General features: G+C 49.8%; 1 protein-coding gene across 1 annotated transcript in view; it reads right to left on the bottom strand.

The window, feature by feature from the left end:
* Window positions 1-15,133, bottom strand: part of COL5A1 (collagen type V alpha 1 chain) — a gene marked incomplete at its 5' end in the record, with an annotated part of 164,155 nt that overhangs the window by 65,518 nt on the left and 83,504 nt on the right. Inside the window, 4 exons of the mRNA XM_082492532.1 lie at window positions 2,795-2,887; window positions 4,451-4,525; window positions 13,606-13,668; window positions 13,934-13,975. Of these exons, the coding sequence (XP_082348658.1) occupies window positions 2,795-2,887; window positions 4,451-4,525; window positions 13,606-13,668; window positions 13,934-13,975 (273 nt within the window). The remainder of the gene's footprint in view (window positions 1-2,794; window positions 2,888-4,450; window positions 4,526-13,605; window positions 13,669-13,933; window positions 13,976-15,133) is intronic.

Here is a 15,133-nt window from a genome sequence, read left to right as displayed (position 1 = left end):
GATCTGCCGAGAGGACAGACGGACCTCCAGCCCGTCTGCCCGCAGGCATCCTCCCCCCGTACACCCGCTCTGCACCGCGCACGAGAAGCACAACCCCCCTGTGTAGATGCGTATAGTCACACCTTACCCAGACCCAGGGCAGAGGAGTTACCCCCATTTAAACCAGTTCAAAATCTGCCCCTGCAGGTCAGATCCCCTTTTCTACCAGCACATATAGGAAGAATTAAATGACCACTCTTGGCAATAAATTATGGAAAGTAAATGACACAAGTTTGCCTGAGCAGGCGACGGGGGTTTGTTCATATCTATTTATGATCCCAGTTCTGTTTAGGAGGATTTTTAATTTTTGATCCTATAAGTTCAATTTTGGAGGTATTTTTTTCCTTTTTGGGTTACTATTTTTAATATCCTACAAACAGAACGACAATTCTATTTGTAATGGGAAGCTTTTAGCTCAATAATTAAGGAGTCATGTAACCATGCATCAAGTTAATAATTTCCATGGTGGGTAATGGGGCTGGTCCACACTTTAAAATACCACTTGGACAATTTGTTCCCTCGTGACAATTCAACACTTTAAAAGAGTTGTAATTATCCGTGTACTCCAGTAATTAAAATCTACCCGTGATTGCACTTGGAATGGCATAAATATTGCACAAATGCTAGATTATGCGGCATCTTTTTACAACACCCCATTACAAGGGAGATGCTCTGAAACACTGCCGGCTGGGACGGACGTTTGGTGTCTAATAAAAGCCAAATTTTAAGGGAATAAATCAACCTAATAATGCAATTAACAACTACGATAACAAGAAAAACAAATCCCCCCAAAGAAAAGAAGATATCATCTCCCCATCTTTTTCCACTCCTTCCATATCCTGTAACCTCCCCACAAAAAAAAATGTTATTTTTTTTCCTTTCTGCTTTGGTATCAGGGTTTTTGGCTGAAATTGTCTTGACAATAGGTTGAAGTTAAACAAGAAATGGATTTTTGCCTTTGTGGAAATGTTCAACTTTTCATCCGCAGCCCAAAAGTCATCCAGGATTTGTTTGTTTTTTAAATTTTTCCCCAAAAATGGAAAATTAAAAAAAAAAAAACAACAGTCAACCAAAAACCACCAGAGAAAAGGGACTTAAAGTGAGGGGAGGGAGATTCTTTGTTTTTTCATAACAGTCGCAATTTTCAACAGGCAGAAAAAAAAAAAGAACAAAACCAGAGAGTCTGAGAAAGCAGATGCTTCTCATGAAATGCTCATCTGGTCAAAATCCCTATGTCCCAGCAAAATAAAATGCTGATGGAAAAACTGTAGGCACCTTGAAATTAAGACTGACAAGGTAACGCCAGAAACATAATCCACCGATATTACTCTCAGAGCAAGGTTAATGGGCAGGAAAATGCAGCGGCTGATGGCATCAGGGCCCTGTATTCTACCTGAAGACGTATAAAATCAAACTCCTTCGTAAAAGGGGGGGTGGATGGAAACCAGAGTAGCCCCAGCTAAGCCAAACCCTCCTTACAAACCCCCAAGGGCCACGTGCCACCCAGCTGGGTGGAGACCCCAGTGGACTTTATATCATTCAAGGGTGTCACAAATTGCTTTTTAGCCTATTTCAGCGGACTGGCCCAAAAAGCCTGTGCGAAAGCGTCCGCCAACAGCTCCGAGTAACAGACTGGCTCCGTCCCAGCCACACGTGCCAGCTGCAGACAGATGTGGGCTTCGGACCTGAGGAACACAGCTGAGCTCCGGCCCTGGATGACTGCATTTGGCAGGGAGAGGAGCAACGCCCCCACAGCCGTGTCCCTTTGCCAATCGCCTCCCTAAACTATCTTATATTTTCCCCGCTGCTGCAAGGGTGTGCTTACAGCCAGAATTTGGTCCGTCCTGGGCAAGATCGGAGCAAACGCAGCAGGAGGGCACCTGTGGGGTCTCCACACGTTCCTTCTGCTGCAATTGTGCCTCCTGCACCTCTGCTTTTAACACGTCAACGATCAAATGTAACTGCACAGGAGCACTCATGGGAAAATCTTCAAAGCCGTACTGGCTAGAAATTAAGGGGTTTTTGAACAGATGAGTCTGAAGCGTTGTACACCAAGGTACTCATCGAGTCAGGGAACAGGAGTTGCATTGGGAACATGCACGGCCAATCGCGTTTCCCATAATAAACACCGCCAGGGATTATTTGATCATCAATCAATACGGTTATCCGAAGAAAAAAAGGTTGTATAGATAGTCATCATGTATTTCCAAATAAATACGTTAAGGAAAATTGCAGTCTGCCTGTTGAGATCCGTGGAGCTGGGAACAGCTTGCCTCTGTGACGGATGTTTAATTACCATGATTTACTGGGGAAAAAAAAAAACAAAAACAAAACCAAACCAACCAAACAAAACCCCCCAAAACCAAACTAAAGAACAAAAGAAACCCCCTACAGCACATACCACAACTGTTCATATAGATTCTCAAAACTGCCAGCATCAACAGCAAGCACGACGGCAGCCAGCAGGTCTACGTCTACTGGCACCAGCAGAAGGCCTGGTCCGAGGTCTGGAAGCAATTTAAAGCCGTGGATCTAGGGCCTGGCCTACTGCTGGCCACTAGGAAAAGGCCAAGTCATCCAGATGTCATCTCCTCAAGCCACACAAGCAATTCCATCTCAGATGAGAGGCTGTTACCACCACCAGCACCGTGGATGGTGCAACTATGAAGACATCTCCTCTGACACGTTTATTCTGGTCCTCGTCCGCTTCCTCAGGCACCTGCTGCAAGAGACATCCCCACCGCCCTTCACTTACCCTGGCCTGTTGCAGGATGGCTTGGGCTTGGGCCTCCTGGGCTGAAACGAGAGGTCCTTTAGAGCCAGCATCTCCTCCTCCACTGAAACGGAACTGATGGGAACAAGTTGGAGAAAGCGGGTCACAGGGCTGCGGTCCCTCTACCCTCCCGCTAGCCTGACTCCTAAGCAACTCCGTTCAGCATGACTGACCCAACCCCGTCACTGTCTTTTCAGACCACCCTATTAAGCATCGCGCTCTCAGGTCACCCAGCTCACGGGCACAAACCGACCGTTCCCCGTGCCCGTACCCGCACAGCGAATTCTGCCAGCTCAAAGGAACGCCCAACGAGAGGGAGCGTGGGCTCTGAGCAGTAAGGACCTCACACGCCACCATTCAAAACGAAATGCAAAGTTCTCACAGGGCTGATATTCCCCGTGCGGATGCTGCCGGCCGGGAGAGCCCCGGCGAGGGGGTTGCATCAGGTTATTTGGCGGCAGCTGCCTCTTTGCCCTGGGACAAAGGCTGCGTTTCTCCACTGTGGCAGCGCGCTTCAAAGAACAGAGTTTGGCCTATTGTTCAAGCCAGGATCCTTCAGCACACAAAGGATTTAGAAAAACCCAAGCATTCATGTTTTATTTTCCCAAACTTGAAAGGGAAGGGGTTTAATATTTTCTTCTGCCTCTTCCACCCCCGACAGCTACAAACCCACTTTCCAGGACACACACCCTTCTCCTGCTTTAATTGCATGTGTGTTTGGGGTTTCGCGGGGAGGACTCTCCAGGCCGCAGAACCTACTTGCATGTCTCTTTCACCTCCTTTTCACCTCCGCGTTTTGCTCGGTTGGCGCTAGGTATGTGACCACGCGAACTTGGCAAGCAGATTCAAAGCGATGCAATTTATATAGGCCTAAGGCTGGGTACTGGGGGGGCCAACAAGTGTATTGTGATGGCCAGCTCAGCTCCACGTAGAGCACTCAGCCCGGGCTGTCCTAGGCACCCCGCCAGGAACCTACACAAGTATCACCCTACCATTTGGAGCCCGTACAAGAGCGCTGTGGTTTTTCGCTAAAGACTCTTTCCCTTTGGTACCTAACCACTTATTTTCAGCAGCTGCTTTCCTTAGGGTTTTCTCACATCAAAGCAGACACAAAATATAACCATTCCTTTAGCATCCCAGGACCAAGGCGGCTGTCTCGGTGCTTGCTAGCTTCATGTAGGAGAAAAAAAACCCAATGTAAATTAACCACTGGTCATCAAAAGAGACTGGTTCATCCAGGTGCTTACAATTTTGGCACCTGCTTTGAAGAGCTGATAGAGGTTCGTCACTGTAGGAGGGAGGGTTCTGCCTGGAAATCGGGCCCTAGGAGGTGTCTTCAGTTGCTTCTTCATGGCTTTCACTCCCCAACACCACATCCAGCCAGAAACACTTAAGCTTATTCAACACTTCTGGAAATTTTAACCTACCTGCCCGGTGCTTTTGGCCAGCGACGAAGTTACAGGGCTTTGCAAAAAGTAAATTTATAAGGGGGACCATCCAGATCCACCTTTTATACCAAGCAAAACGTGTCCTTGGTGTAAAAGAGATGAGACGCTTCTGCAAGAACAGGCACTAAGCAGTAGCAAAGCCAAGAAGCCCCACTCATTTCAATGCTTTTACAGTTACGCTTGTACTTACAGGCAACATAAGCATTGTCCCTGGTGGCCCTGGTAAACCATCCGCTCCTGGAAGACCTGGGCGACCAGGTGGTCCCTATAAGAAGAAGAAATAAAAATAAACTTCTATACCATCATTTTAGTCACATCCATACGTAAGTAGTTGTGGCTGGAAAGGCATACGTCATGATACAAAAGGCTCCCTATCCTGACAGACAGGCACCGAGTGTGTAGGCATCCCAACGCTACGGCAAATTTTGTGGAAGCACATCTATAAGCGCACATGATTTTTCTTAGTAACTCCCTCTTACATCCTGGCCCCCATATTTCCAGGGTCTACCACGTGCAATTTTCGAGCGAGCAATAAAAGTCTCTGCAACCTTCCAAATTAATGGAATCAATGTTTAGTTGGGTCTGTTAAAACCTATTAAAAAAGTATATGAAAATTCATAACTCAGGTCAGTGAGACAGAAACGTGGAAAGAGAAATAAATTTCCATACATGTTCAGTCATCTGGGTCATTCCATTTTTCTCTCTGCTCTCTTTTTCTTTTAGTCCTAGGAGGCTACTTCCATCTACAATGGAGTGGTCCTGTCAGCGGCTGTAAATCAGCAGAACTCTGAGGACCTCAATGGAGCCGTGCTGATTAACATCAGTTGAGTATCTTTAACTTGTACTAAAGAAACGAGTACGCAGTAAAAGATCTATTGATGAAGCTATAAATAATCAAATATAGCCAATTTTCCTAAGACAGCCCATAGATTATTTGTATTCCCAACTGTGCGCTTGGCAAAAAGTTTAAGTTAACCCAAATTTGCACATCCATCCAGCAATCCTGCCTGCAAATGAAGATGACATTCAACTACTCAATGTGCATGCCTAATTGCAATTTTCACACCGGCTTAAGGAACCGAAGGCAAAAGTGACTTGATCACGTCCCAGTGAGGCCAAGAGGAGCCCTGGTGCTCATTTCACGGCAAGGCAGACAGGACTGCCCGGCCAACTGCTCCAGCATGGGGACTTGGACACTCCCCTGTTTAGTAAACACTAATAATAAATCCATTTGTGGAAAGCCAAAGGTCTTGGAAAGCAAGCAACAAACAGAATGGCTTAGGTCGGAAGGGACCTTAAAGATCACCCAGTGCCACCCCCTGCCCTGGGCAGGGCCACCTCCCCCCAGCCCAGGTTGCTCCCAGCCCCATCCAACTGGGCCTTGAACCCCTCCAGGGATGGGGCAGCCACAGTTTCCCATGGCAATTTGTTCCAGTGTCTCACCACCCTCAGAGTGAAAAATTTCTTCCTAAGATCTATTCTAAACATCCCCTCTTCCAGTTTGAAGCCATTCCCCCTCATCCTACACTACACGTCCTTGTAAAAAGTCCCTCTCCAGCTTTCAACTTCTATAACATCTACGTTAGTTCTCACTCTCTTCAACCTGCCTGATGCCCTCCAACCCATGCAGACACCAAACAAAAGTAAAAATAAAACCCTGTCACAAAGCACAGACGTATATGAACATGCAGCAGGGACACAGAAGAGCCAGACCTCACACCAGAAAATCACGCACTCGCCACGCAAGGCAAAAGGAGGTGGATAAATGTGGGAAAGGGAGGAGGGAAAGAGAAATACATTACAAAGTCCCTAAAAATCAGAACATATTTAAAAAGTGCTCACTAGACCACTCTTCATAATTTATCAGCAGTCCTGGCTAACTGGGGAGGTCCCAATGGACTGGAAATTAGCAGATGTGACACCTACAAGAAGGGCTGGAAAGAGGATCCAGGGACCCACACACCTGTCAGTCCGACCTCGGTGCCAGGGGACCTTATGGAACAGATCATCTCGAATGCCATTACATACTATTTACAGGACAACCAGACGATCAGGCCCAGTCAGCGTGGGTTCATGAAGGGCAGGTCCTGCTTAATGAACCTGACCTCCTTCTGTGACAAGGTGACCTGCTTGGTGGACAAGGGAAAGGCTGTGGATGTTATTTAACCAGACTTCAGTAAAGCCTTCGATGCTGTTCCCCACGTGAGCTTTTTCTCATGAAAAAAATGGCTACCCAAGGCTTGGACAGGCGTACACTCTGCTGGATCAAACTCTGGCTGGATGGCTGGGCCTAGAGAATGGTGGTGAATGGAGTTGGCGGCTGGTCACTAGTGGTGTCCCATAGGGCTCAGTGTTGGGACCACTCCTGTTTAATATCTTTATTAATGATCTTGACAAGGGGATTGAGAGCACCTTCAGTAAGTTTGCAGCCAACAACAAATCAGGTGGAAGTGTTGATCTGCTTGAGGGTAGGAGGGCTCTTCGGAGGGACCTGATCCATGGGTTCAGTTTTGGGCACCACAGTATAAGAAGGACACTGAGGTGCGGGAGAGGGTCCAGAGAAGGGCAGCAAAGCTGGTGAAGGGTCTTGAGAATAAGTCTTCTGAGGAGCGGCTGAGGGACTTGGGGTTGTTCAGTCTGAAGAAAAGGTGACTGAGGGGAGACCTTATCGCTCTCTACAACCACCTGAAAGGAGACACTAGCGAGGGGGTGTTGGTCTCTTCTCACAAGTTACAACCGATGGGACAAGAGGAAATAATGTCATTGCACCAGGGGAGGTTCAGGTTAGACATTAGGGAAAACTTCTACACCGAAAGGGTTATCAAAGACTGGAAGAGGCTGCCCAGGGAGGTGGTTGAATCACCATCCTTGGATGTATTTAAAAGCCATCTAGATATGGTACTCAGGGACATGGGTTAGAAGTGAACCTGGCAGAGTTAGATAACGGCTGGACTTGATGATCGTATAGGTCTTTTCCAGCCATAACGATTCCATGATTTTATGATAAAACAAACCACCAAACCAAAGCATTTGATGTGTTATCCTTGCCCCACTGTCTTCCAGCGAGATCTTGGTGCATCTCTGCATCTCTCCCACCTCTTTGTTCCTCCTTCTTCCATTCCCTCTATGCCATGGTCAGCCTCACATTTCCCTCATCATCTCCCTCTTAAAAAGGAACCCAAAACATTCAAGCCAAAGTTTCAAGCACTAAATTAGAGCCCAGCACCAGGGTGGGGGTGAGGAGCTGCTGCTACTCCACCCTGCCCCAGCCCGCGCACCGCTCCGGCCGGGCTGCGGCGGGACCTGCACCACAATTACAGGGCAGAGCAGCGCTGCAGCCGAGGTCTGCACCGCAACCGGCCCGGAATAACAACGCTGCTCCCTGCGCTGCAGCAGACAGCCCTGCAGCCACTGATTTAGCAGCAAAAAAAAAAAAAAAAAAAAAAAAAAACAGCAAAAAAACCCCAAACCCAAATCCCAGCAGCTCCCTCAGCACCGAAGGGAGACCGCATAACACAGCAGCCCATCCATTTTTCAAGACAAGCTCATGATGTTACATTCCTGCTGTTTACTTAGTCTGGCCGACACCGGAGTCCCTGACTCCGCTGGTGAGGTGCAGAGGGCAGTCCCATCTGTTGGAGCAGAAGCACAATAAATAATTTAGGCCAGGCTCATTTTGTATAATAAACTTTCTTCCCTCTCTCTCTTCTCCTTTAACTCCAGTCCCGCATCTGATGGATCAGGAACAAGCTTGTTTATCTCTCTGTGTGTACTCTGCCTGACAAACCTCGACGCAATGTTTTCATACATAAACGCCTCTTTTTGTTTTAGGTTGGGTGTGTGAGGTCTTTTCCTTGTGGGGTGGAGCAGCGGGGGGGCAACGGTACGGAGGAAAATCAAACCCATAAAGCACTTGGTAAATTTAAATTCATGAATGCCTTTAAGAAATGCAGCGTGCCAGACTCTCAGCTGGTGTAAATCTGTGTCACTCTCATTATGTAAATAGAGATTCGCTGATACACGGCAGCCAGGGATGGGGACTTCAACTTTCATTTGGTGCAGTGCTCTAAAACGCCACGCTGAAGGCAAACACTAATGCAATATTTCAAGGGAATGCTTAAACTGAAACCTTGGTGTATAAAATGAACTTAGAATCATAGAATTGTCTAGGTTGGAAGAGACCCTTGGGATCATCGAGTCCAACCATCTGTGTTAGTGCTCGGGCTGCGCGCGGAGCAGACCGAGTGGTGCCCAGCAGCCCACAGTATTGAGCCTCAAAATTTGCTTTAAGTGCCTCTCTCGAGGATTATTTTTCTGCCATTTTCAGCCCTGGTCAGAAAACCAGGCAGCAGAAGATATTTCTCACAGTACTTGGGGTCTTCTAGGTAAGGCAGTGTTTGCCATCTGATGGAAAAAAGGGCACCCTGAAGATGTTAAGCCTTTCGGAACCCCAATAAGGACTTTGGGGATCCTATTATACTTCTGAGGTGCAAAACCATCCACGGGGGAATAAGTCCTTTGGGACGCAATGACTGTCTGGTCTGGGAAGGTACAGCTATCGCTTTGCGACCAGCCTCCCCCCAGCGGCACGCTGCCCAAGCCCGCAGCACCCAGACACCCCACGTTTCCAAACGCACCGCGGGGACGGTGACAGAGCCGCGGTTTGCTCTAATGCTGCAGCCCATCTCATTCCAAGGAGCACATTTTCCCGCTTTCTTCATTCCAGTTGGGAACCCCACGAACTAGCCCTCTGGTCTCCTAAGTGCCATATTTCCTTCTTCCCACTGCTCAAAGCAAGCTGCCGAAGTCATCCCAAACCACCCTCCCCCCCAGACGAGTCCTCGGAAACCTCCCACAAGCAGGCTGCTCTGCAGCTTGGCCGGTGACGCACGCTCTGCTGCGCATTGTGAAATAAATGAACAAACTGACATGATGAATAAAACAGAGCTAAATGAGTGTTGGCCAATATTAACATAGCTGAATATTGTTGGTATATTTATTCAGTGCACCTGCCTGATTGCAAATAAAAAGTCTTTCGATCAGATGCAGGCATGGGAACCGTTCCTCACTGCACGCATATAAGTGTCATGTAAATTCATGAGCTATGAGCAGGGTTAATAATAAACAAATTAAAAGAGGAGCTGCTCTAATTGAAAAGGAGTATTTTAATACAGTCGCAGTTCCTGGCTCTGCAAGTTCATCACTTCTCTATGCACAATATGTTGTATTACAGTCTGTTCCGGACACTCAGAAAAGCAGGATGGGCCGTCTGTGCTCGAACGCAAACGATGCTTTTCGTTTCAGGGTGTGGAGCAGCAGCATCGGGGACAGCGTGCCTGCCGCGGATTGGCTTTGCATGGCCGTGCGAGAGCAGCCTGGCCAGCAAACGTCTGCGTCTGCCCGGACAGACGGCAGAAACACAGACTCCCTTGTCACCAGGGTCAGCGTCCATCCTGCCAGGGAACGGAATTCTTTGGAACAGAAGCAGCACATCAAGGGGAGAAGAAGAGAAAGCTGGGCAACGCGTAGGACCCCTGCGGGGTGAAGACCCACCAAGAGCCTGATGAAGCCACACAGCTCTTTTGACTAATCCTACATTGCTGCAAGATGAAAACCGCCACTGGGACCTTACCCAGCTTGTCCATCCTCTGTGAAGTCCGACACCCAAGGATGCAGAGCCCTCCCTTGGCCCTTCTGCTGGAGTAGCGCAGGAGGAACCAGGACCGCGGTGTCTCAAGGGTTAAGCCTCTCTGAGCGGTGGCCCTGGCTCCCAGCCATGGGCTGAGCCTGCAGCTGCGTATTGACTTTCTGAGCTTGCAGGCACTGATCGATGGAGCACAGTCAGGCCTTCTCGTTCTCAATCATGTCACAACCACAAGAAACGTTATTACTGTTCCATCAAAAAACAATAAATACACCAGGAGTGTAAATGAGGTGAGGGGCTTTACAGCAATGCTCCAGGGGGGATGTGGGAGCGCCGCGGCCAGCGGACTCCAGCCAAGTCCCCGGGGACCATCAAGGCAACAAAGACCCTTAATTAAAACAAAACCCACAAAACCAACAAGATAACGGGGCCCAGGTAAGGGTCACTGTGACAAGAATGCCCCAACACCTGAGCAATCTCCTCAAGTACACCTTAAAACCACAGCAGAGGCTTCCCAGTGCAGGCCAGCGATGATTTTATTGCTTTCAGCGGTTGTATTTTGCAATGTGCGTGTCATTGGGCTGGGAGGTGAATGATGAAGGTCCGGAGGCAGCTGGCTGCTTTGCCCTCCAGCAGGCAGGACAGCTGGGAATCCAATCCCTCCTGCCCGTGCTGGGGAAGGCAGCCAGGCCCCGGCGGGTCCCAAACCCACCCCGAGGGGACGGTAATTTGGAAGAGCACCGAACTGCAGAGGGGGAGTTTCCCATCTCTTGCTTTTTGCTGACGAGCAGGTGGGATGGAGAACCACCTCGATGGGTGGGAGAAGAACGCTAGGGAAGGACAAGAGCTCAAGGGTACGTGGGACAGAGAGGGGAACACAGCCGGATTTTAAAAGCTGAGGGGAGAAGGGAGAGATAAACACCAACTTAAAAAAAGGCCTCTGCAAGTTAAGGCATAGTGGGTCGGTCTCTACTCAACCCGTGCAGAGAGCCGGGCCAGGAAGGACTTAGGGAAAAATATTCAGCCTTTCTGTCTAATGCTGTTTTCATATTTTGATACAGCCCTTCCTGCGTCCCAGCGTATAACCGTGCTCGGTCCCTCCCAGAGGTGCCTCAGCTGGTGTTGCCGTGCCCACAGCCAGGCCGGGAGTAAGAAGAAATGAAAACCAGAGGGTTTGATGCACACCTGATGGCAACCGTAGGGGAGGCCACGGCAAACCACTGGCACCGCTCTGGCATTAATAACAGGGATAACGTGAGATCCTTGATAGCGCAGAGATCTTGTTCTGAGCCTCTGCAATGGAGTGAATTCTCCCTCCTACTCTTTCTGGGTCTTAGGTTCCTCAATTAAGACAAAAAAGAAAGTTGTTTTGTTTTGTTTTGTTTTGTTTTTTTAAAAAAAGAGAGATAAGCAAGGCCGCAACGCAAATCCTTACCGGCAGTCGCAGCAATTAGCTGTGCTAAGACACACATCAGAACACCACAACGCCCCTTATCTGTCCAGACCTTTGCATTTGAAACCAGTCATCGGCTTTGCCCACCTTGTCCGGGCAGAATTCAACCAAGACCTGCCAGGAGAGCGTGAAGCTCTACACACGCGGAGAGCCTGGGTCACCCCAGCTCATCCTTCCCGAGCACCCAGGAGGCAAACGGGATGCCGTTCCCCACCTGGAAACCAACGGCTGGACCGGTGGCGGATGCTGCGGCGCACGCGAACCCGCCGCGGGTAGCGGGCTGCCTTATCTGCCAGAAAAACGTGCTCAGGGCCTCAGTGAGCAGATCAGGGAAGCGTCTGCTGATAAACGCTCCCTTCCTCGGAACGGTGTTTTGCATTCGCTGGGTGACAGCACCGACAGCAGCGGGACGTTGTGTGTTCGGGCGCATCTCCTGTCATCTCTGTCGCTGCTGCTCTCCTCCTCCCTCCTGCGCTTTCCAGGAGAAACACTGGACAAACAGACCTCCAGCCGAGCCTGCCTTCAGAAACCCATCTCTAAGGCGTGGGTTTTTGCCCTTTTCTGCTAACAGGACTGTTGGGACACCTCAGGCCACAACGAGCCACAGGTGGAGACTGGCGTTAGGGCTGCTGGGAGCCCCGCTCCCCAGATGAAGCACCAGTACACCAGAAGCTATTTTGAACGCATATTTGCCTGCTCTCAGCATCAAGATGCACCAAAGGCACCGAAACGGTGTCAAGCTCCAAGCTCCATTTGTTTAGCTCACGCAAAGCTGCTGAAATCAATAAATTTACTCATGCGAGGCGACTGCTGCTGGTACACGTGTGCCACCGCTTGGGCACCGCACACTGCTCCACTGCGCTGCACCGAGACGGGAACCGCTCTTCTGCCGGCACAGCCCCGATTTTGGTGCTCCATCACCCAAACCTGTACTGCTGAAGGAGACCGCGTGCGCTCCTCGAGTGCCAGACCCAAACGGAGCCGCTCTGGCAGCCGAGGCTGGTCCCACCTCAGCCCCTGCACAAAGCCAGAGCCCGTCTGTGCTGTGGTGAACCTTCCACTGGATGTCAGGCCAAAATTCCCGCTGGGGGCAGGGCTGGGAGCGGCGTGCAGCCCGGTCCCCTCTGCCCCGCTAGCTGCGCACCGGTACCTGCTTGCCTCTGCCAGAGGTGGGGGGGGGGGGAATTGGCTTGAACTGTGGGTGAACAAGAGCAAATGAGGAGTATATTGATACGGAAGTCATTTCAGAGACTCATCTTAGGGAGCAAGAGTGGGTTTTAATTTTCATCATTGCCAAGCAGAGAGATGGTGGCTCGAATGATGCTTGTGCACCACTTACTGACCCCAGGCTCCAGTTCAGCAGCTCCTAAAACACTGTTCACTCCTGATCCCAGGTGAGGACTCAGCAATAATGAATAAATACACAATTCTGACCGAAGCGTGGTGCTAAGCTATGGGATTTGGGGTCACAGTCCACAAAAGTGCTTAGGAGCAGCTGCCTTCGATGAGACACCGAAGCTGGAGGCTCCTGCGGGCAGCGGTTCACAAAGCAGCAGCCGCCGGGGGCAAAACTGATCTAAAGTAACATCAAAGCCAAATACGCAAAACCAAAGCTACTGCATTGCTAAAGCACATAAATCAGTCTCCAGTGCTTGCTGGTAGGGACCAGTAATCCACCTACAGAAAAGGCGAGGTGCTGCACGAGAGCCACCTTCCCACCGGGAGCAGTCTGGGACACAAAGCCGGCGTGAGGGCAGACCCTCAGCAGGGTGTTGGTGTGGCCCTGGCACCATCCTCAACCCAAACAAAACCAAACCCTCTACCAGGACTCAACACCAGCTGGAACAAGGACGCCGTTGAACTTCATTTTACTGTGCTAACAGCTCTTTTGTGTGTTAGCTTACCCTCTTTTCCCAGTGCCACAGCCCAGTTCCCGCATCGAACAAGCAGCCACGTACCAAAGGGTGCAAACACAGAGCAGAGGGTTTGTCCCACTCACTCTTGGTTTTAACCCGGAGAAAATTCCTTAATGCATCTGACTAGCGTGGCTGTTCCCCAACGCTTTGCCGCTGGATGTAAAGCTCTGCCTTGTACCCTACCACAAGCTCCTTTTGGGGCTGAGTCAGAGGAGATTGCTATTACAGGACGAGCAGTACTGTAGGGCTCCAGCGATACACCACAGTCCCACTTTGCCCACAAAAAACGACCCAAGGCTTCAGCCAAAGAGGAGAAAAATGTGGGTACTCACTCTCTCCCCAGGGTCACCCATTAAGCCCACGGGTCCAGTTGGTCCTGGAGGTCCTGGAAGGCCCTAGCATAGAAAAGACAGGAAAAAACATAAGCCACTAAAGGAAAATGTGTTATTTGTAACATATTTGTACAAGGAGCAGGAAAAGAGTTAGAGCTTTCTGTTTATTTTTGCACCAGAGAATCGACCCCGAAGCGCTCTGTACACATGCATGGCATATGGAAGCAATAGAGCCCGGGAGCAGCCGTGTGCCGAGCCCGCCACGTGCATCCCGCGCCCGGGGCGGCGCGCATCCCTCCGTGCAAGGTGGACACAAAGTGGCACTTACTGCTGGGCCTTCGGGACCGGGTGGGCCTTCCACCAGCATACCCTAAAGGGAGAGGAAGAAAAAAAAAAGGGATTAACAAGGCACATCCTCAAAGCCACTTTGACTACAGGGCTGGAAAGCCCAATGCTTTCTCTGTTCTTAAATATTTCAGGTCTTGCTGCTAGGTCTGGGCACTGAAAAGCCAAATACCGTCTATTTGAATCACGCAGGGCATGGCAAAATGACCCTTTCCACCAGCACAGGGTCACCCTCCTGACCACAAGCCTGCTCCCTTAGCTTTGGCCAGGCAAAGGGCAAACCCCGGGGCACGGCCAGGCTGGAGGATGCTGGAGTGGGAGAAGAGCTCCTCTTCAGGAAGAAGCTGTTTTTAGATCCAAGCAGCTTTTTTTAAAAAAAGTTAATAATCAAATTGCAAGGGTTTTTTTAAATTACTTTCCCAGCAGACTGCATGCTGTGATTTACTCTGTGTACCTAGGAAATCACTGTGTGGGCAAAATGGTAGAATAATGTTATTCCATTCCTTTTAATCTAAATATTTTGTCATAACTTTAAATCAGGTCTATCATGTTCTCAGTAGAATTGAGCTTTTTTTTTTTTCCCCCCCTCACGGGTATGTAAGAGGCAGGAAAGAAACCTCCCAATAAACACAGAAATGCTTTCCAGAAGGCATCAGGACAACCTGTTGGGATGAGCCCCACAGCGAGCACTGCCCTTTTATCTCTGGACCGGTGCCCGTGCCCCCAGCAGCACCCAGGTCGAGCCAAAGCGGTCGCAGCACTTGCCAGCCCATCTGTGGCAAACAGGGACATTTCTCCTACAGGATGAAATCAGCCTGTAAAAATCTGTAGATAAGCAGTCGGCTCATATGGGAGAAGCCCGGAGGAAGCAAGTGCAGGGACTGGTCTCGGGTCACCCTTGGCCGGGCTCCTGAGCTCAGGCTCCAGTGCCAAAAGCCTCGGCTGACCCCGCGGCAGTCACTACGGCAGACAGGGCTGAGCTGAACGAACCTGAAACGTCTAGAGGAAGATCCAAGCGTTCCTACCCCCAAAGCCACAGTCTCTAAGCCCCAGAGGAGCAAAAAATAAGGTAAAACATGCTATCGTGAACCATCCCCTCCTTCATCAGTGGGATGCGTGTTTCTGCACCACTAATACACGGCCAGCACTATTTTCTGTCTTTCCCAGTGTCCATACTACTCAT

Source organism: Vanellus vanellus, assembly GCF_965231255.1.
Source record: "Vanellus vanellus genome assembly, chromosome: 18".
NCBI lineage: Eukaryota > Metazoa > Chordata > Aves > Charadriiformes > Charadriidae > Vanellus > Vanellus vanellus.
The sequence above is the reverse complement of the archived record's forward strand: the minus strand, read 5'-3'. Positions and strand labels throughout refer to the sequence as shown.